The 21,883-nt window shown below is 44.5% G+C and overlaps 1 protein-coding gene across 1 annotated transcript in view; it reads right to left on the bottom strand.

The window, feature by feature from the left end:
- Positions 1–21,515, bottom strand: part of LOC111965219 (sodium/potassium-transporting ATPase subunit alpha-3-like) — a 26,678-nt gene extending 5,163 nt beyond the window's left edge. The window contains 21 exon segments of the mRNA XM_070444040.1: positions 16–170; positions 543–711; positions 1,125–1,168; positions 1,171–1,274; positions 1,462–1,525; positions 1,528–1,554; positions 1,557–1,645; positions 1,647–1,770; positions 2,080–2,272; positions 2,432–2,676; positions 4,784–4,982; positions 5,707–5,975; positions 6,350–6,467; positions 6,574–6,710; positions 6,906–6,974; positions 6,977–7,016; positions 7,363–7,563; positions 8,033–8,092; positions 8,544–8,580; positions 8,582–8,661; positions 21,425–21,515. Of these exon segments, the coding sequence (XP_070300141.1) occupies positions 16–170; positions 543–711; positions 1,125–1,168; positions 1,171–1,274; positions 1,462–1,525; positions 1,528–1,554; positions 1,557–1,645; positions 1,647–1,770; positions 2,080–2,272; positions 2,432–2,676; positions 4,784–4,982; positions 5,707–5,975; positions 6,350–6,467; positions 6,574–6,710; positions 6,906–6,974; positions 6,977–7,016; positions 7,363–7,563; positions 8,033–8,092; positions 8,544–8,580; positions 8,582–8,661; positions 21,425–21,430 (2,430 nt within the window). The 5' untranslated portion in view covers positions 21,431–21,515.
- Positions 21,516–21,883: the final 368 nt, after the last annotated feature.

Raw genomic sequence — 21,883 nt, 5'->3', positions numbered from 1 at the left:
GTGTGTGTGCCTTACCATGTCAGTTCCCAGGTCAATACAGAGGATGGTGATGGTTCCCAGCGGTAGGGGGATGTTGACGATGATGAAGAGGAGGAAGGGTGTGATCTCAGGGATGTTACTGGTCAGGGTGTAGGCAATGGACTTCTTCAGGTTATCAAAGATCAGACGACCTGCAGGGAGACAGGAGGACACACACAGAGGTCACACACTGAACTCTGACCTCTAACCTCTGTAGAATTGAGCAAAGGTCACTCAAGGTTGGATCAGGGTCTGCCCTTATTCATAAAGTGTCTCAGAGTAGGAGGGCTGATCGAGGATCAGGCCCCTCTTGTCCATGTGATCTTATTCACTCTGATCTAAAAAGTCTAAACTGATTCGCGATCAGCACCTACTCTGAGATGCTTTAAAAATACAGGCTCAAAATACAGACCCATCCCTCCTCTCTTCTCCTTTTCTGGCCTCTTTTACCTTTCGTCCACTTCTCCCTCTCACATGCCCTTCTACTCTTTCCATCATTTCTCCTCTCTCTCCCCATTTCTCACCCTCTTCCACTCCGGTGACGATGGAGGCAAAGTTGTCGTCCAGCAGGATCATGTCAGCGGCCTGCTTGGATACGTCAGAGCCAGAGATTCCCATGGCAACGCCGATGTCAGCCTTCTTCAGGGCAGGAGAGTCGTTTACACCGTCACCTGTCACAGCCACGATGGCACCCTGGGAGGGACAGAAGAGTTAGCTTGTGTCCCAAATAGCATCCTATTCCCTTTATAGTGCACTTTAGTAGTGCTTTTGACCATAGCCCATAGAAAGTCAATATTGTACCAAAACTAGGGGGAAGTGATGGGGTCAATTCCCTGTTCAATTCAATCAATTCATTTTCAAATGCATGAATAAAATGTCAACAATCTCCCCAAACTGAAAATGGAATGAAGCCCAACCTTGTTTCCAGACTATATTAGTGTAGTTGTGGAAAGCAAGTTCACTTTTGTTGATCGGGTGATGGATTCAGGTGGTGTGTGTCTTTCTGTTTGAATGTGTGTGTGTGTGTGTGTGTGTGTGTGTGTGTGTGTGTGTGTGTGTGTGTGTGTGTGTGTGTGTGTGTGTGTGTGTGTGTGTGTGTGTCTCACCAGTCGCTGGCAGCCCTCTACGATGATGAGTTTCTGCTGGGGGAGGTCCTGGCAAACACAATCTCAGTGTGGTTTCTGAGGATGTCATCCATCTGATCCTGAGACAATTCCTTCAGGTCTGTACCATGGATCACACAAGCCTTGGCATCCCTGGAGACACACACACATTATAATAACTAGCTTGGATCCACAGAGACAGGGCGAAAGTGACATGAGAGTGAAAATGAATGAGAGCAATGAATTAGCAGAACAGGATCCCGTGTGGTCTCACCGTCATTGTGAAAGGATGTACTGTGCTTTGTGTGTGTGTGTGTGTGTGTGGTCTCGTGTTTCTCACCTTGGGTTGACCTGGCTGACAGGGATATTGAGGCGAGAGGCGATGTCCTCCACTGTCTCGTTGCCTCGGAGATGATGCCCACGCCCTTAGCGTGGCCTTGGCAGTGATTGGATGATCACCTGTCACCATGATGACTTTGATGCCAGCCGAACGGCATTTGCCCACAGCGTCGGCACAGCGGCACGGGGAGGTCAATCATGGACATGAGGCCCACGAAGCACAGGCCCTCCGTGGTGAAGTTGACGTCGTCACAGTCGAAGGCAAAGCCCTTGGGGTACTGGTCCTCTGGCATTAGCAGGTGGCAGAAACCTGGGGAGTGACAGGAGGTGCTAGCTTCATTTACCTGTTCTACTCATTCTCGACTAAATCAGTCAATCCTTCAGCTCTCACTTCTATTCATCATTGGATACGGTACATTTGACCCATTCTCCAAGAACCAAAATCCTGACCTTCCCTCCTGGCGTCTTTCTCTCTCTCCCACTCCCCTCCTCTAACAACCTCCCCACTCCTCTTATGCGTTTGGAAGGCCCATTTCTTTCTCTTCCTTCTTCTCATCCTCCCTCCACATCAACTCTATCTCTCTCACCACCCCCCTCTTTCTCACTCTCCCTGTCTCACCGAGTACTCTCTCTCCCAGTCCTCCAAGCTCCATGTAGGCGTTCTGGAAGGATTCCTTCATCTCCTCGTCCATGGGCTGCTCCTTGCCCTGGATGATGATGGTGGTGCAGCGGTCCAGGATCCTCTCTGGGGCTCCCTTCATCACCAGCAGGTAGCGGTTGTCATTGGGATCCTCTGTCTCGTGAACTGAGAGCTGTGGGTTTGGTTGAGGATGGAAGGGGGAGAGAGAGAAATAGGTGGCAAGAAGAGGGAGAGGTGAGATCGGACATGGTCACGGTGTTAGAAACCAATCCGTTTGAGTGTTGTGTTGTGTTTGTGCGTGTGTGTATATGCACACGTGTGTGTTACGTACCTGGTACTTGTTGGTGGAGTTGAATGGGATCTCGGCCACCTTCTTGTTCTTCTCCCTTATTTGTTTGACAGAGCCACAGGACAGCTCGATACACTTGAGCAGGGCAGACTCGGAGGCATCACCAGCGGTGTCCCTCTTCAGGATGGGCAGTTGGTCCTGGCCGGCTTTGAACACGGCGCGGTTGCAGAGAGCTGCGACRCGAGCMAGGGCAGCCCATGAGGCTGAGGTCTTGTCGAAGGAGGCACCTGGAGAGAGAGGTGGCCGATTAGAGATGATAAAACAATATCAATTCCTGACCTGTAATTAAACTGTACTTGTCTGTGTAACTTCCATGTGAATACATAGGTTATAGAACTACTGTACTTAAAATCAAGAGGGATTCCTACACTTAAAATTGTCTCTAAACGTGACTGTAACCCAAACTTTAACCCTAACACCAACATCTAACCCAAACTCCAGCTCTAACACTAACTCCAACCGAAACGCAAACTCTAACGCTAACTCTAACATTAACTCTAACATTAACTCTAACTCTAACATTAACTCTAACACTAACTCTAACATTAACGCTAACTCTAACGCTAACTCTAACGCTAACTCTAACATTAACTCTAACACTAACTCTAACACTACGCAAACTCTAACGCTAACTCTAACATCTCTAACACTAACTCTACAACACTAACTCTAACTCTAACATTAACTCCTAATAACTACCCTAACTCTACCTCATTAACTTCTAACATTAACTCTAACACTAACTCTAACTCTAACACTTAACTCTAACACTAACTCTAACTCTAACATTAACTCTACTACTAACTCTAACTCTAACATTAACTCTAACACTAACTCTAACACTTAACTCTAACACTAACTCTAACCTAAACTAACTAACACTATCTACATTACTCTAACTCTAACATTAACTCCTAACACTAACTCTAACATAACTCTAACACTAACTCTAACATTAACTCTAACATTAACTAACTCCTAACTCTAACACTAACTCTAACATCTACATTCAACTCTAACATTAACTCTAACACTAACTTAACATTAACCTACTCTAACATTAACTCTAACACTAATCTACCATTAACTCTAACACTAACTCTAACATTAACTCTAACATTAACTCTAACATCTAACTAACATTAACTCTAACATTAAATCTAACTCTAACACTAACTCTAACACTAACTCTACACTAACTCTAACATTAACTCTAACCTAACTCCACTCTAACTAACTCAACACTAACTCTACTTAAATTAAACTCTAACACTAACTCTAACATACCTAACACTACCTACTCTAACACTAACTTCTAACATTAACTCTAACCTACTCTAACTCTAACATTAACTCTAACATTAACTCTAACTCTAAACATTAATCTAACACTTAACTCTAACACTAACATTAACTAACACACTCTAACATTAACATTAACTCCTAACATTAACTCTAACACTAACTCTAACCATTAACTCTAACACTAACTCTAACTCTAACATAACTCTAACACTAACTCTAACATTAACTCTAACTCTAACATTAACTCTAACATTAACTCTAAACATAACTCTAAATTACCTAACTCTAACATTAACTCTAACTACTCTAACTCTAACATTTAACTCTAACATTAACTCTAACACTAACTCTAACATTAACACTAACTCTAACTTAACTCTAACACTTAACTCTAACACATTACCTCTAACACTAACTCTAACATTAACTCTAACATTAACTCTAACACTAACTCTAACATTAACTCTAACATTAAACTCTCTAACTCTAACACTAACTCTAACATAACTCTAACACTAACTCTAACACTTAACTCTAACCTAACTCTAACATAACTTAACACTAAACTCCTTAACAGTTAACATCTAACACTAACTCTAACACTAACTCTACACACTAACTCTAAACACACTCTAACACTAACTCTAACGATTAACATCTAACACTTTAACTCTAACATTATTAATCTAACATTATAACTCTAATCTCTAACATTAACTCGAACATCTAACTCTAACTTTTAACTCTAAACACTAACTTCTACATTAACTCTAACATTAACTCTAATCACTAATTCTCTAACACCTACCTACTCCAAATCTTCTAATACGGCTAGCGCACATCACACTGAACGTGGATCTAGCATTCACCAGCCAATCTTTCACCCTCGGTTCTACTTGTAAAATCGGTTCGCAAATTACGTTCAGAGGTGCTAAGTACTCTCGGCCAGCAAACGCTATTGGTGTGTCTGAGCCCTTACATTATATCTAACACCAACTCCAACCCTAACCCCTCCTGATCTCCTCTTACCAGACTGGTCCTCTGTGGTGTCAGCCTCGTGGATCTGGTTGTCGAACCACATGTGGGCCACGGTCATCCTGTTCTGGGTCAGCGTGCCAGTCTTGTCGGAGCAGATGGTGGAGGTGGAGCCTAGGGTCTCCACAGCTTCCAGATTCTTGACCAGGCAGTTCTTCTTAGCCATACGCTTGGCAGTCAGAGTCAGACACACCTACAGCACAGAGACAGGGGAAAGACAGGGGTTATCTAGGAGCCAGAATGAAGGACGAACAAACTAGAAAGGGTACCTATTCTGGAGAAAATGAGTGCGCTTGCTTCAGCTGTCTAGTCGGTCTAGAGATCTATAATGTATTTCTGTAGAGCTATCATTGGTCTGGATCTAGTCTCAATCAACGTCTTATTATATTGATTGTGTAGTTAGCTGTCTAGTTGGTCAAAATCTACAGTCTAGTTGATCTAGAATGAATCTCATTCACAGTATGCAAATGTGACATTTCAGTCCTTTATTTTTTTTTATATATTTGCAAAACATTCTAAAAACCTGTTTTTGCTTTGTCATTGTGGGGTATTGTGTGTAGATTGATGAGGGGAAAAAATATTTAATCCATTTTAGAATAAGGCTGTAACGTAACAAAATGTGGAAAAAGGAAAGGGGTCTGAATACTTTCTGAATGCACTGTATGTAATAMATGATATTTAGCAGATGCTTTTATCCAAAGCGACTTACAGCCATGAGTGCATAGATTTTACGTACGGCTGTCCCCGGGAATCGAACCCACTGTCCTTGCGTTGCAAGCATCATGCTCTACCAACTAAACTGAGGAGGACCACTAGAATCTGATGTCTAGAGGTCAGGTATGAGGTTCAGTMGAGTTTCAGAGAGAAACAGCAATAGAGAGGAAGGGTCAGATGGAGAGGGGACCAGGGTCACTCACAGTGACAGTAGCCAGCAAGCCCTCGGGGACATTGGCCACAATGATGCCGATGAGGAAGATGACGGCCTCCAGCCAGGTGTACCCCAGGCAGACGGCCAGGATGAAGAAGGTGATGCCCAGGAACACGGCCACGCCTGTGATCAGGTGGATGAAGTGCTCGATCTCCTTGGCGATGGGGGTCTTGCCCGACTCCAGACCGGAGGTGAGAGTGGCGATACGGCCCATGACGGTACGGTCGCCGGTRCACACCACAATGCCACGCGCCGTACCTGACAGAGAGAGAGAGAGAGGGAGGGAGAGAGGGGGGGATATAAATATTAATTCAGGAAAAGAGAGGTTGAAATGAGAGAAGAGAAGTCAAGGTGGGAACTCTTGTATGCTTATGTGGGTAACTTCTGTGTCAACAGCAGCTCTATGGTATAATATTACGTTTGAATCAGCTTAGTTGAACCAGTCAAAAGCTTAGCAAGCCTTAGTGCTGCTGGGGTGCAGCATCCAATACTGCAGTAGGACCCTGTTGACTGAATTTGGTAGGTCGAGTCTGACACGCAGGAGTAGAGAAAAGAGGATAGGAGAATTGTCAGGGACAGAACAGGTGATGTGTCTGTCTGTTTGTCTGTGAGTTAGCAGTTTCTATGGTTACCTTCAACGCAGTTGGTAGAGAAGAAAGCGACGTTGCGGGTCTCCAGGGGGTTGTCATGGGTACAGTCAGGTGACCTGCTCTGGGGTTCTGATTCGCCAGTCAGGGAGGAGTTATCCACCTATAGGAGAAGGACAAAACCCAGAAGGACAAAAAATGTGATGTAAAATGTGTAGCCGTGTGAGTGTGTGTTATATGAACTATGTGTGTGTGTGTGTGTATGGTACCTTGCAGCCGTGAGCAGAGACGACTCTGAGGTCGGCGGGGATCCTGTCTCCTCCCTTCACCTCCACCAGGTCTCCTGCCACCACCTCCTCAGCGTTGATCGTCATCTTCTCGCCCTCACGGATCACCAGCGCTTGCTACAGGGAGAACACAGAGGGAGGGTTAGATAGTCCATAACACGCATTCATTTTCACAACACACGCCACACACACAACACACACACACACACACACACACACACACACACACACACACACACACACACACACCACACACACACACATCACAGCACACCACACACACACACACACACACACACACACACGTGTTTCCTGGGGCACCATGTTCTTGAAGGACTCCATGATTTTGGAGCTCTTGGCCTCCTGGAAGTAGGAGAAACACGCGTGACCAGACGACTAACAGAGAGCACGATACCCAGGTACAACTGAGAGAGAGGAGAGAGAGACAGGGAATCCCATTGTTACACTGGGTACATGCAGGTCAATGCATAGCAGGAGTATTTAGCTTCAAACTGAACACAACCACGGGTAATAGTCACTAGACAAGATGATCATGCAAAAACAGAAGAAAGAGACCAAGTACATTAGCCATTTGGGTGTATGTTAGAATTAAGGTAGGGCTGGCGCTGCTGGCAGTGTGTGTGAGGTTTGGTCAACTTAGGTATGTGTGATTCAGCTGTGTGTGGCTCTAACGTTCCCTTATTCTGTGGCTGTGTTTACGTTTAGTGTTTGGGTGCATTGTGTGTGCGTGGGGTGCTTGTGGTGACTCACGTTGTCTCCTGCCGGCTCGTCCTCGGTGGCGGCCTGGATGGCGTAGGCCAGGAAACAAAGGATGGCGCCGGTCCACAGCAGGATGGAGAAGCCACCGAATAGCTGGCGACAGAACTTGATCCACTCGGGGGTGGTCGGGGGAGGTGAGGCAATTGGGCCGTCCCTGATCAGAAACTCAGCCGCCTTGGCGTTGGTCAGACCCTGGTGGGGAGAGAGTGGGGTGGGTTAAACCTAGAACTGATGTGGTTGAAATAGGGGTACACCATAAAAATCCTATTAAATCTAATATGTAATCATTTAAGCCTGCAGGTATAATGCTTTATGACTACTATAAGCATGTTGAGTCTTTAAATATTATAATGAGGCTTAAAATGTGTTTGTCTTTACTGAACTTTTCAACTGACTCACAAGGCTGTAACGTTGTAAGGATATTATAAGATTAAATTGAGACTTTATAAGGGGCTTGAGAGTCTTAAAGCATTAAACGTTGCTCAAACTGATCCCCTTCAAATACACCGACCGTGTGGCATGAGGGAATGTAAATAGTAAAAAAACCATCTAGTGGCCTAGTAGCGCTCTGTTAGTGACACAGCAGGACTGGCGACGATCTAGTATCTCTGTGGTACAACATAGATAGACCTCTATGGTACAGTGCAGTAGGAGGAGTCACCTGGCACAATGTCGGTGTTGAACTTCCTGCACACTCCTCTATGGACATCTTGTGTTCCGTCTGAAAGGTAGAGAGGGGGGGGAGAGAGGAGAGAGAGAGCAGATAGAGGAACGAGAGAGAGTGCAGAGAGAGAGAGAGAGAGAGAGGTGAAGAGAGAGGAGAGAGCGAGAGAGAGAGAGAAAAGAGAGAAAGGGGCAGAGAAATGTGTATGTGTATTTGTGTGGGAGAAACACAGAGAAACATTGAGAATATGCCTAAAATATCAAACAATGAATTTAAACAACACTAGGAGAATTTGACTTAATTACTTATCATCATTTAAGGTCTTTCTCAAACTATTTAGAGAGTGTGGTTCCAGTTACACATTGATCTTGGGGGTACCCTGAAAGTGATTAGATATTCATACTCTAACTTAGGAGAGGCATATGTTAGTATTTCAATAATAGTTATGGGGGTGCCCAGCGCCCCTTGAGCAGGGCAGGTGTGTGGCCACTGTGTGCCAGTCACTTACAATCGGTACTTCTTTCTTGAGTTCATCCATTCCTTCCCTTCTTGCTCTTCTTGCTGGGAGAAGATTTGCCATCTTTATCCTGCGTGGTAGCAACGCGGTAACTGTCCGACCGCCCATACTGGGCGGTGGGGGGACAGTAAGAGAGGGGGGAAGGGATTAGGGGGGGGGATACTTTCATTATTATTAAATAGAAACATGGTTAAAGCACCAGACACAACAGAGGGGAGAGGGACTTCATTTTGTCTCTGATACCCATTTGATCTTCACAGAGATCACAGACAGAAGGATCAAACAGCATCTGGTTTTACTGCAGTGTCTGTCTCATCTCGGAACCCGCTATCACAGTTTGTATCCACTGGCCACCTGCTTCATTTGTCATTTATGTGAACTGTCACCAGAGACTACTGTTGTTTCTCCACACCACCGCACGCACGCACGACGCACGCACACGACGACGCACACACACACACACACACTAGCTGGTGGGGCACAGAGGCCCTGAAAGAGAAACCAGATCACAGTGCATTTCTCAGTCTCTCAAAACCTCTCTAATTATTATTTTTTTAATTAAACTAGGCAATCGATAAGACAAATTCTTATTAAATGACGGCCACACACGGCCAACCGGAGAGCTGGGCCAATTGTCGCGCGCTCTAGGGATCCCAATACGCCGGTTGTGATACAGTCTGGAATCGAACCAGAGTGTCTGTAGTGACGCCTCTAGCACTGAGATGCAGTGCCTTAGACCGATGCGCCACTCGGGAGCCCCTAGATTAAATTAATATCAATTAATGATTGGATACATCAATGTGACTTGGTGTGAATATGTTTTGCAGACGCACGACACACACGCACGCACACACACACACACACACACAGACACACACACACACAACACCCACACACACACACACCACTCTACTTAGTCTGTGAACCCACACACAATACAATTCCATGTATATGTTGACAATGTATGTCCATCACACACATCACACACAACACACAACACCAAATAGATATGTCAACACAAAATCTGCATAAGCGGCTATAACCAGATGTCTCTCTTACTAGGAGCTCAAAGTATTGCATTAGCTCAATTTCCGATTTACACTAACTGGTGCTCAAATCAAATCAATACAGAAGCCCCTGACCAGAGTCCCTCAGTTGACAGAATGAGAGAGAGAGATAGACAAAATGGCTTCCAGGAGGRTTCTATGGGACCTAGTGGAAAAGCCGCTCATTGACACAGCAAACTCATCAAGGAAACTGACCTTGCTGCAGGATCAATAAAATCAGTGATGTAATAAAGGACCAGAAGGGTTAAAGGGACCACAGAGTCCAAAAGGTTACCTGTCTGTATCTTACCACACCCCTCACCAAGAACATGCAACTCACACTTTATCATCAATTCTGATGATATGGTCACTTTTGTTTGTTGTAGCATCATCAAGGGACTGTATGATGTAGTGTTCAACAAAACTCAGGGAAGCCCCCTGGTGGCTAATGTCAAGATGACATGCTCTAACAAGCTTGGTCTACAGCAAAAAAAATATTTAACTAGGCAACTCAGTTAAGAGCAAATTCTTATCTACAATGACGACGCACACTAACGGCCTAAGGACGACACTGGGCCAATTGTGCACCACCCTATGGGACTCCCAATCACGGCCGGAAGTGACGCAGCCTGGATTCGAACCAGGGACTGCAGTGACGCCTCATTTTTATTTATTTATTTATTTTATTTTACCGTTATTTTACCAGGTAAGTTGACTGAGAACACGTTCTCATTTGCAGCAACGACCTGGGGAATAGTTACAGGGGAGAGGAGGGGGATGAATGAGCCAATTGTAAACTGGGGATTATTAGGTGACCGTGATGGTTGAGGGCCAGATTGGGAATTTAGCCAGGACACCAGTTCCTTAGACCACTGCAACACTTTCCACTCGCCACACACTGCTTTGGTTTGACTGGGTTTTAACTGTGTTACTGCTTGGTTGGAACAAAAGCCTGCACCTACACTGGCCCCCTTTGGATATGATTGTCCCCACCCTGTTAATTTATTCTGAATAATAAAGGGTAAATACACATTCAAGTCAAGTTTTTATTTTTGCCCTGGTCCATCACAAACCAAATAAATAGCCTATTTTCCGAGCTAAACACATATTAGCTAGGCTCCCACACCCTGATAAACACACTTGACGGACTAAGTACAATGCCATGAATGGGTGAGTAAACTTGCCACTGAAAGTCCCAGTGCTTAATGCGAGTTCAGTTGAGACATTTCAGATGTCTTGAATCTTCCACTTGTAAAAGAGACCAGTCTTAAGCGGTTCATTGTGGTCAGAAAGGTTTGAGGAGGATTTATAGTGAACACTGCAGGTCTCCACTCTGCCCCTGATTTACAGTAGTAATACTGGAACACACTAGAGTCTCCCTTGAACACAAACTAACCCTGAAAAGATTGGTTCAAACATTCGGCCAAACACAACTCCCCACAAAACAACACACAATTTGACTACAAAATGTACAAAATCAATCTTCCCACGTGCGCATGTGGATGTCATTATCCAAGAATGTGAGTGAACTCTCGCTGCAACAAGACCAGACAGGCCTAGCGAGCCGAATGCAGAACAAAGGAGGGACTGATAGAAGACTACTGCTACTCATGCCCTTTGAGATTGGCCTGCCTGTGTGTTGTGTGTGCTGTGTGTGTGTGTGTGGTGTGTGTGTTGTGTGGTGTGTGGGGTGTGTGTGTGTGTGTGTGTGTGTGTTGTGTTGTGTGTGTGTGTGTGTGTGGTGTGTGTGTGTGTGTGTGTGTGTGTGGGTGTGTGTGTGTGTGTGTGTGTGTGTGTGTGTGTGTGTGCGGACTTCAATATAACATGCACATTAAATACTCTGGTTGGCATCGATAAGCATCTTCTGCCAAACAGTGTAGGGGTAGATGTTATAGATAAGCTACCAGGTCTGGGTTAGGCACACACAGGGGTGGAGTTTCTAGCTAGGCAGGCTTTTCAATGGCTAACACTGAGTGGGCCATAGAAACACATTTACAGTACATTGTTAGGTCCGACAGCACACCTGCTCATCACACACACACTTACACAATCTAGTGCTAATACAAACACTGGAAGAGCGGAGGCAGGTGAAACAGGCATTGCAAGAGAGGGATGGACAGAGAGAGATTAATGAAAAAAAGAGAAAGACCGTGATGGGGGGCAGATGGAAAGAGAGATAGCAATGGGAGGTGAGAGAGAGGGAGAGAAGAGCTCTTCTCTCACACCACTAATTAGATATTGACCACTATTTTTTGCCTGTTGACTCAGGCTGTGTATACCAGTGAGTGACAGCGTGACTGGGGTCCCACTCTAACAGATTGTTCTATAACACTGTAAAACAAACAACCCCACCTGCAGGGTCGCGACCTTACAACCTGCGGACCCAGAGAGTGGGTGTTGGCCCCTTACCGTGTGTGTGTGTGTGTGTGTGTGGTGGGGGTGTTAACATGCGTGCAGGCACGTGTGTGTGGGCTAATGCCACTCAATCTTTCATGACACACATGGGACAACCCAAGCTGCTCCTTTTACCCACAAGATTTCTTCATTGCAGTTAAGAGGTCACAACTATCGCCTAGGTTACAAGGCAAAACATTTAGAGAGCGTGGTTTTGTTCCTCATTGTTCAATACAACATGGTATACGTCATCTGTCTGTCTATCTATTTATCTGTCTGTCTGTCTGCTTGCCTGTCTGTTTCTACCATTTGTTGTTGAGAAATGTAACGCAATGACGTTGTTGCAGAGACGAAACAGAGACCGCAGGCTGAAATTACAACCACTGGCTCTCACACAGACAGACAAAAGAAAGACAGACGGACCTACTGACAGACACAGACCGGAGGAACTGGAGTCGGTGACTTACAAACAGATCGGCACCACAGTATAGAGTACCACATCTCCTCCGCACATTCTAATCTTTTCAAGTAGAAGACAAGACTGTCTGGAACAAGGAAGACCGGCACATTCACTTTGGAGCAGAAAGCTAAAGCTACTAGCGTGCTAATCTAGCGTGCTAATCTAGCGTGCTAATCTAGCGTGCTCATAGTAGAACATCATTGGGTGTGTGTACACCGCGTTTGAAAACAAAACGAGCATGAGTTCATCAGGTTCTACTGATGTCATGCTGCTGTGGTTTGTCTGGTTCTAATGTTCTGTTCTGGTCACATTACCAGGGAGGTTGGCATGGCGACCGAGGCTTAGTGGTGGGCGGTGGCCTAGTACTGTAGGATCCCCTGATCTGATCGCTCAGTAATAATTGATGTCTAGGTAACTGGACATTCTAGGAAATAGCCAACACTTACTGTGTGTGTGTGTGTGTGTGTGTGTGTGTGGTGCGTGTGTGTACCTTTATAAGAAAGAAAGAGATACTTCTTTATATGCGCAAGTTATAAGCCTGCCAACAGCTAGGCAGAGGTGAGTCATTGTCGAGGTGGCTGCAGTCTGTCTGTGCAGCGAGAACACGCACTGCGGCAGACAGAGAGAGCGAGCGAGAGGGGAGGCGGGGGGGAGCAGAAAATAATAGGAACAGTGAAGGGAAAGGGTATGAGAAGAGGGCGAGAAGGGAAAAATAGGAGACTAGGAGAGATATTAGAACAGACAATGGCCTATATGTCATGGTTTCTCTGACTCATTCGTTCTGAAGTGAACACGGGGCATGTTTCATATGTTGAACACTTCCACCCTTTAGTGAACCCCAGTAGCCAATACCATCCCTCAGCAGCATGTCAGTGTGTCTGTCTAGGGCACACAGGATTGGGCATGCCCCCTAACGGTGATGGAACTGCGTGGGCATGAGGTGTGGCATACAAGCCTCTCCTACTGGTACGCACCAGAGGTGAGGGGTTTCACAAGAGGCGGGAAGAAGTTGCTGCGTTTGGGTTTCCGTTTTAGGGAACCTACAAAGGGGAAATGGTAACTATTGCAGGAAAACAGTTTGACTGTGTGAAAAGCTTGCATTGACTAAGATGTTAGATGGCTCCATACTACACACTTCCTGAAAGAAGTGATATCAACATCATTACCATGACTGGTTCCCAAATGACACCCTATTCCCTATATAGTTTGATTATCTCTTGTAAGCCTATCAGGCCAGCCTGTGACACTACTAGTTGATAGGCTGCTGTGAAGGGATCCTAGCCATTGGGGAAGGTTTGGGGGCGGAGGGTAGTGATGATGACAGTTAAATGTCGATTCCGTCCTGATGTGCTCTGTGGCAAGCTTGTGTGTGGGGGTGGGGGTGCGTCAGAGAAGGCTGGTGTGAGGAGCTACAGGAGGACGGGCTCATTGTAATGGCTGGATTGGAATTAATGGAACGGAGTCAAACGTGTGATTTGTTTGATACCGTTCCATTCAATCCATTACAATGAGTCCGTCCTCCTATAGCTCCTACCACCAGCCTCCTCTGGTGTATGTGTGTCTGTGCGTGTGTTGTTCGCGTGTGCTTGCCTGTTCGTATGCGTGCCTGTGCTTATTTGCATCTTTGTCTATGCCAGTGTTCTTCAAAGTTGGGGTCGCGACCCTTAGTGGTGTCGCGGGGGAACTGTAGTGGGATCGCCAAAATTATTATTGTTATTATTWTTTTTTTTATATAATTAATTGGAACAAAAAATTAAGAGTACAGTGTATTATATGGGACAATATACAAATGTTCTTGAGAAAGATCATTTGAAAAATAAAATTTAATTGAGTAAATCTATTTCTTGGTTTTGTTAAGAGATGAAAACGCACTGAATTAAATGTGATTTGTTGATGTAAAAATCGAAATTTACAGATTTTAAACGTTGTGTTATTAGATTTGCGATGGGGTGGGGTCAAAACAAATTCTTGGGAGAAAAAAATGGCACCCCCAGAAATTCTGTCTGAAAAAAATGTGATCCCTGCTGAAAGAGTTTGAATATGACTGCTTTAGGCCTTTGTGTGAACTGTAGACTATATGGGAGTGTGCACAACAACATAAACTGCATTGTTGGTTAAGAGCTTGTAAGTAAGCATTTCACTGTGAGGTCTACTACACCTGTTGTATTCGGCGCACGTGACAAATCCAATTTGATTTGATAGGGACATTTGGTTCCAACAGCCCTTGGGTATAAGGCTAGGTAGCCACAGGGGGCATGGCCTAGGGGTAGGGGGGCTGGTCTGGGTAGGTGGCTGGGCCTGGGGGCTCATGCTAGTAGGATTAGCTAGACTGATTGCTCTTGTCTTGATTAGCCTACTATATTGTACACCAAATACAGTAACTGTCCCAAGCTGACTTCCAGTAGAGAGTTTCTTCTCCATATTAAAGAGTGATAATGAAATGGGGAAATCACTGCATTCAGACCTCCAGGAAAAATCAAATCAAATCTAATTGTATTGGTCACATACACATATTTAACAAATGTTATTGCGGGTGCAGAGAAATGCTTGTGCTCCTAGCTCCAACAGTGCAGTAGTATCTAACAATTCACAACAATACACACTAATCTAAAAGTAAAAGAATGGAATTAAGAAATATATACATATTAGATGGAGCAATGTCGGAGTGGCTTTGACTAGAATACAGTAGAATAGAATACAGTATGTACATATGAGACGAGTAAAGCAGTATGTAAACATTATTTAAACATGATTGAAGTAACTAGTGTTCCATTATTAAAGTGACCAGTGATTCCAAGTCTATGTATGTAGGGCAGCAGCCTCTAAGGTGCATGTCTAAAAATGGTTTCATATCAAGACACGTCTTGGTTGTAAAATATTTGGTGTTGCTTTTTGTCACAATGACAGTTACTTTAATTTCTGGATTCTCAACTTCTTCTCAAATGGTGATTTTCTTCATTTAATAACTATATAAACAATGGTGGAAGACAACCCAATTGGAATGTCGTGAAGTAAAAGTAAAGTTGTCAAAAATAGAAATATATAAACGCAACATGTAATGTGTTGGTCCCATGTTTCACGAGCTGAAATAAAAGATCCCAGAAATGTTCCATACGCAGTAAAAGCTTATTTCTGTCAACTTTTGTGCACAAATTTGTTTACATCCCTGTTAGTGAGCATTTCTCCTTTGCCAAGATAATCCATCCACCTGACAGCTGTGGCATATCAAGAAGCTGATTAAACGGCATGATCATTACTCAGGTGCACCTTGTGACCACTCTAAAATGTGCAGTTTTGTCACACAACACAATGCCACAGATGTCTCAAGTTTTGAGGGAGTGTGCAATTGGCATGCTGACTGCAGGAATGTCCACCAGAGCTGTTGCCAGAGAATTTAATGTTCATTTCTCTACCATTAGCCAATGTTGTTTTAGAAAATGTGTGTAATCACGCCAGCCTAGGACCTCTACATCTGGCTTCTTCACCTGCGGGATCATCTGAGACCTGCCACCCGGACAGATGATGAAACTGAAGAGTATCTGTCTATAATAAAGCCCTTTTGTAATTAAAAACTCATTCTGATTGGCTGGGCCTGGCTCACTATGGGGTGGGCTGGCACCCAAGTGGGTGGGCCTATGCCCTCCCAGGCCCACCCATGGCGGCGCCCCTGCCAGTTATGTGAAATCCATAGATTAGGGCCTAATTTATTTATTTCACTTGACTGATTTCCTTATATGAACTGTCACTCATTAAAATCATTGAAATCATTCAAATTGTTGCATGTTGCGTTTATATTTTTGTTCAGTATAGTAAAATACAGATACCCCAAAAAACGACTTAAGTAGTACTTTAAAGTATTTTTACTTAAGTACTTTACACCACTGTAAATAAATGAAGTTATATTAAATTCAATTAAATTGTTTTGATGTTCAGATGTATGGAATTCCAGCCAGACCCTGAGGTCATGACCTCTGCTTATAGCAGAAATGATACACTGTGTATCTATTTGCATAGATACATCTATGCATAGATGCATCTATTTGAGCACACACATCAAACGTCCTGTATCCTAATTTAGCTCTCGTTGACAAATCATTTGTGTTCCCTTCAAAAAAACAAACAAAAACAAAACAAAATCCCATCTTATGGCATTACCCCTCCTGTCCTACCCTCATCCCTTCATCCTTCCCCCATGGCCATCTGTCCAGCCCCTGATCTGTTCATCCTGGCAGGCAGCTGTGCTCCAGTTTAGAGTSTGCATGTGTCCTTGTCTCTTGTCTAGCCCATTGTGAGTGCATGTCAGTGTTTTCTTTAGGAAAATGTGACGCGGGACATAGACTGTTTCCTATATGCACTTGAATGACGAATGGGAAGCGCGCTTCAATTACCAGTTGAGAAGTAAAAATAGTAGTTATTTTTAATCGTGGTCATCAAAACTGTTTTTAACACGCAATTGCATTTAGAATTGTTAAGCAATGATCGGGCTCATAAAAGCACATGTATCACTCCAGCAGCAACGAATGAGCTGTTTGAGAATCTATAGCAGCAGATAAACGACTAACGGAAATACACACGCGCCAATTTAAATTCCACAAAWTTATGCAAATTAACCTATAGACCAGTAAGCATGACGGGTATCGATGAATAGGCTAAAAAGCATTATCGGCCAAAAGTCGGCTATTACCAGCTAACGGAAACCCTGGTATATATGTGTGTGGATGTGTGTGTGTGTGTGTGTGCTCCTCAGTGAGAATAGTGTTGTCTAGATTGGTATCGTAAATCTGAGTGTTTAGTGGCCCTTGTGGGGACAACGGTAGATTCTCTGTCTTTCTCCTATGAGGGGTTTCCTATGAGGATATTCTGTGTGAATGCAGATGATTTCGGTGACAGAGAATACATAGCAACTCCTGCTCTATGTACTGTCTTGTCTTCTGGCCTCTGAAGTACTGTGCTACCTGTGACACGGGTCTGAGAAAGGAAACGTCATTTGGGCAGAATGGAGATAAATAAATACATTTAAGCTTTTCTGTATATTTTCAACTGAGACCAATTCAATTGACTGAATTAATGAAAGGGGGAAGAAAACATACGCACGCACACGCACACAAACACACACACAAACACAAACACACACACAAACACAAACACACACACAAACACAAACACACACACAAACAAGCTAGGAGTACACTCTGAATTAGTAATGACTGTGTTGGCAGGGAACCCAACTCTCCTCTGTCTCTCACTCTAAAAAAAAACACTTAACATTTCCCGAACATTGCAGCAACGTTAAGCAACCATGCTGCCCTATCTTGCATTACAATCGATCAAATGTTTATGTTATTTGATTAACTCATGACCTTAGAAAGGAACTCAGTCTGCGTTGAAGGGTAAGGGAGTCATCAAAACTCAAATAAAACCATAATGCAACATTTCCCAAAAAGTCCCCAAATACTTACATAATACCCTATTACCCTACCGTGTTACCCTACCCTTAAAGTAGGTCATTCTAGCTAAGCTAGAAGACAGACATTCAAACCATGTCCTTCCAAATGACTCTTTAAGGACAGAACCCTGAAGAATATCCCACTAGTATATTGATTATTGACTATCAGTAGGATGCCAGGGCGGCTCGGTAACATACAGTGCACTGCGCAAACCTTCCAGACTCAGCAGCAGGACACGAATGACTGCAGATGCAGTGAGGAGGGGAGTGAGCTAGCACTCTGCACCAAACTCTGGGCTGGGCCACAGCTATATCTTAGGGAAAAAAAGGGGCTATCTAGAACCTAAAGGGGTTCTTTGGCTGTCCCCATAGGATAATCTTTTGAAGAACCCTTTTTGGTTCCAGGTAGAACCCTTTTGGGTTCCATGTAGTACCCTTTCCACAGAGGGTTCTACACGGAACTCAAAACGGTTCTACCTGAAACCAAAAAGGGTTCTACATGGAAACAAAATGGGTTCTCCTATGGGGACTGTAGAATAACCCTTTTGGAATCTTTTTTTTCTAAGAGTGTACCTTGTCCCATCATGACCAAGCAAGCCTTACCTAAATACCTACACCCTTACCCTTTCCTATACCCGTCCTGTACACACCTGGCCAGTCTGAGGAGATCGCCAAGCGTACAGCTCTCTACCTCTGTGCCACTGCAATGATTTATCCCCACACCACCTACACCAATATGCCCTTCATTAATACTGTATATCCCTTCCAGTTCTTCCCTTCAATGAGAGAGGTGATGGGGGATATTAGGGGGAGCAACCCTATGCTCCTCAGTCCCTGTCCAGTGAACTCTMCCTGATATCCCCCACCACCTCTCTCTGTACCCCATATGGATGAATACCTATACCTCCCCCCTGTCCTGTCATCCCATCTGCCTCCTGTCACTGTGGTAACCAATCCCCAAGAGCAGAGGCAAGCAGGGGAAACAGGAGCCATGGCAATGTGAGCTCAGGTMATTCTCCCGCAACAGGATACAGCTCTCCCCCTCTCTCTCTACACCTACAGATCAGTCAGAACTCATCTCATCCCCCTCCCTTCTTCGCCCTGCACCCACCCACCCTCCATCCTTCACCTCCTTTTCTCTCTTGCTCACATGTCTGAAGGTGAAATGTGTGCAACCATCTTCACTTGCTCTCCTGTCCTCTCCCATTTCTCTTTCTCTTTCTCNGTGCAGCCATCTTCACTTGCTCTGCTCTCCTCTCCCATTTCTCTTTCTCACTCTCTCTCCCCCCCCCCTCTCTCTCAGCATCATTAGGTTACCCCATCACTGACTGTACCAGAGCAACTATACACACATTCGCCACATCAGCAACCTCAATTGCTGACAATTGGTGTGACAAATGAAATAGGCTGTCTGTCTGTCTTCAGTACCCCTGACACTTCGCCTCAGTGTTTGCTTGCTAAAACATCCCTTTCTGCGTGACTCCCCGAGTCCGCCAATCACAGCTTTTTAAAGGGAATTTCCACTCAACAGGCACCGCCCCCATTTTGACGCCGCAGCCCGGCGGCCTTGGGGACGGACAGTTGGCAGTGTCATGGCATAGCGCGTCAAGCGCCAGATCGACTTCGCAGAATGTCTTGTATGTTGTCAAAGAATCACAGGGGTGAGATGGGTTAAGGTAAAGGACATATGCCTTCCAATGATATGAAAATGTAATTATTATCAGAGGTCACACACATATTTTATTTGCGCGCCGGATGAGGACCCCCGCCCCCTGTCTCATTCACACATAGATCAGACAGTGGCGCCTAACTTTGCCACGGAAGTGGTTCGTGCGCAAGCACTTTTTTCTCTCGGTCCCATTTGACGCAGTGCTTGCTGCTACAGATGATTCTCGCATCCTCATGAATAGCCTATCACCAACGACTGCTTCATTTCTCGCCGCTCCACACCAGACTTCGACCGGGAGAAATGCCTCCAAGGCCCACCCAGGTCATAGATGGAGATAGCTGATATCATTCGTGCCTGCTCTGTCGGTGTCTTCAATAACGTTCGGTAACCGTGGGCGATCCAGCTTCATCAGCCACTGGGATTTTGTGGCATCATGTCATCAAATTATTTCAACCCCTAGAACCGAGTCGGGGATTAAATCGTAAACTCTCATACAATCAAGATAAATGATGAGACAGAAATTGCGCAACATACCGATAGTCGCAGCATCACCTCGAAATGTTCCTACAGAACTATTCATAGTCAAATTATTATTGGCTTTACAAAACAGTGAAAACATTGSTGTTATTATGAACAATCAATATTTTTATTGAGACGTGATGTTTTTCAAAAATATCAGCCAGGGCCGGGCCGCATCCCCCATTTGACGCAGTGAGGGATTCAGAACTTCGTGTGCATTCTATTCACTTACAAATCCACAGCCCCAAATGTATCATCACCCAGCATGCACAGGACATCTTTTTAATCTATCGTGTGTTTTCACTGTCAACGATTATCGAGTCCCTGTTGTCACAAATTAAAGGGGAAATAAGCTGGTGAAGCGCTTATTCCTGGTAACCGCATTATGACGCATGGGTCACCGAAGCTGCAGTGCGCTCAGGCATTGCATACCATACCGACATACGCAATCTCCTCAGTAGCCGGGTAGACTAGGGTAGGTTTTTCCAGGTAACTACTTCTTCATCAAATGCTGCGAAGAASAAGTTACATGCGCTATCGAAGATTTAAAGCAGTAGACAATTGGGTCGCGATGATGCGAGGATAATTTACATGGGCAATAGGGTGAAGGGGGTACTGTAATCATGCACCCATTCGAATACACAGCCACGTATTCTAAAATCATCAAATACAGGCTAATAATAACGGAGGTGATTAACAGAACATTGTGTCTCATTTGAAATCCCTCAGTGACATGCCAAGTGAAGCCTATACGCAGTGGTCTCTCGCTAACTCAATCTCTCTCTCTCCCCCTCTCTCTATCTCTCCCTCTCTCACGAGAGCCGGCTGTCAGAATAAACCGATTACCATGGCAAGGTTATAGACAAAGTGTCACGATATGCCTAATATAGCCTATAGTCTATATTAATGCATATGGCAAAACCCTGAATTAGACAATTTAATCATATTTTATCACTAACTTGTTCGTTCCATATCGTATGAGAAACAAAAGAAACAGCAGCAAATTACAGTAAATTATTCCATCAGCAGATTCTAACCAATTCATTGTCAAATTGAAACCTTACAACTGCAGTAGAAATTACAGAGAGCTGTTTTGTGCCTGCTCTAGCCTACTCGTCACATCAATTTGTCGCAGTCTATGAGACCGTAGACTACATAGCCTAAAAAAAATCCGCATTGGAGTCAATGTCACTCAAATATTTCCAGAGGAGAAAAAACATGACACTGCAGTATGGTGCCCTTCCCCGTCAGCATCTGGGGTTTTAAACAGTTTTCAAGGCATTTTATAACTTTCATGCATCATAAGGCAGTTATAAAGTTGGTAGACGCCGGGCTTACCCCCATGTTGGCGCAGTCAGGCTTCTCTCCTCAGGTGATGCAAAGCTTGAGACGTGTCAGCCCCTCAGGTGGAATTATATCAAAATGGTATTGCCTTTTAAAAACGTAAGAAAGATTTGTATTCAGTTATTCAGGTAAAAAGGAAAGGAAGCGACAAAGACGTCAGTCAAGCAAATTTCTATAAAACAAATGGGTTAAATTATTAAGTAAACTGATTGTCTCTAACCTCCAAAAGGTTACAGTCTTTTCCCTCTCCACCTAAAYGTCTTTCAAGTGAAATGTAGCGGTCTCAAGCAGAGCATCACGCGAGGATGCGGGTCCTTCTCTTGCTCTCTGATAGTTGCGGTAAAAGACCGGTGAAACTCAGAAGCCGCACTGCTCGGGTTTTTTAGGATTTGATCTCCCTCCGCGGCTCTGTTGGCTGCCGCAGTACTCCCTTCTCTACACACTACCACTCCG

Source organism: Salvelinus sp. IW2-2015, linkage group LG6.1 (genome assembly GCF_002910315.2).
Source record: "Salvelinus sp. IW2-2015 linkage group LG6.1, ASM291031v2, whole genome shotgun sequence".
Taxonomy (NCBI): domain Eukaryota; kingdom Metazoa; phylum Chordata; class Actinopteri; order Salmoniformes; family Salmonidae; genus Salvelinus; species Salvelinus sp. IW2-2015.
This window is presented reverse-complemented; position numbering and strand designations above follow the sequence as displayed.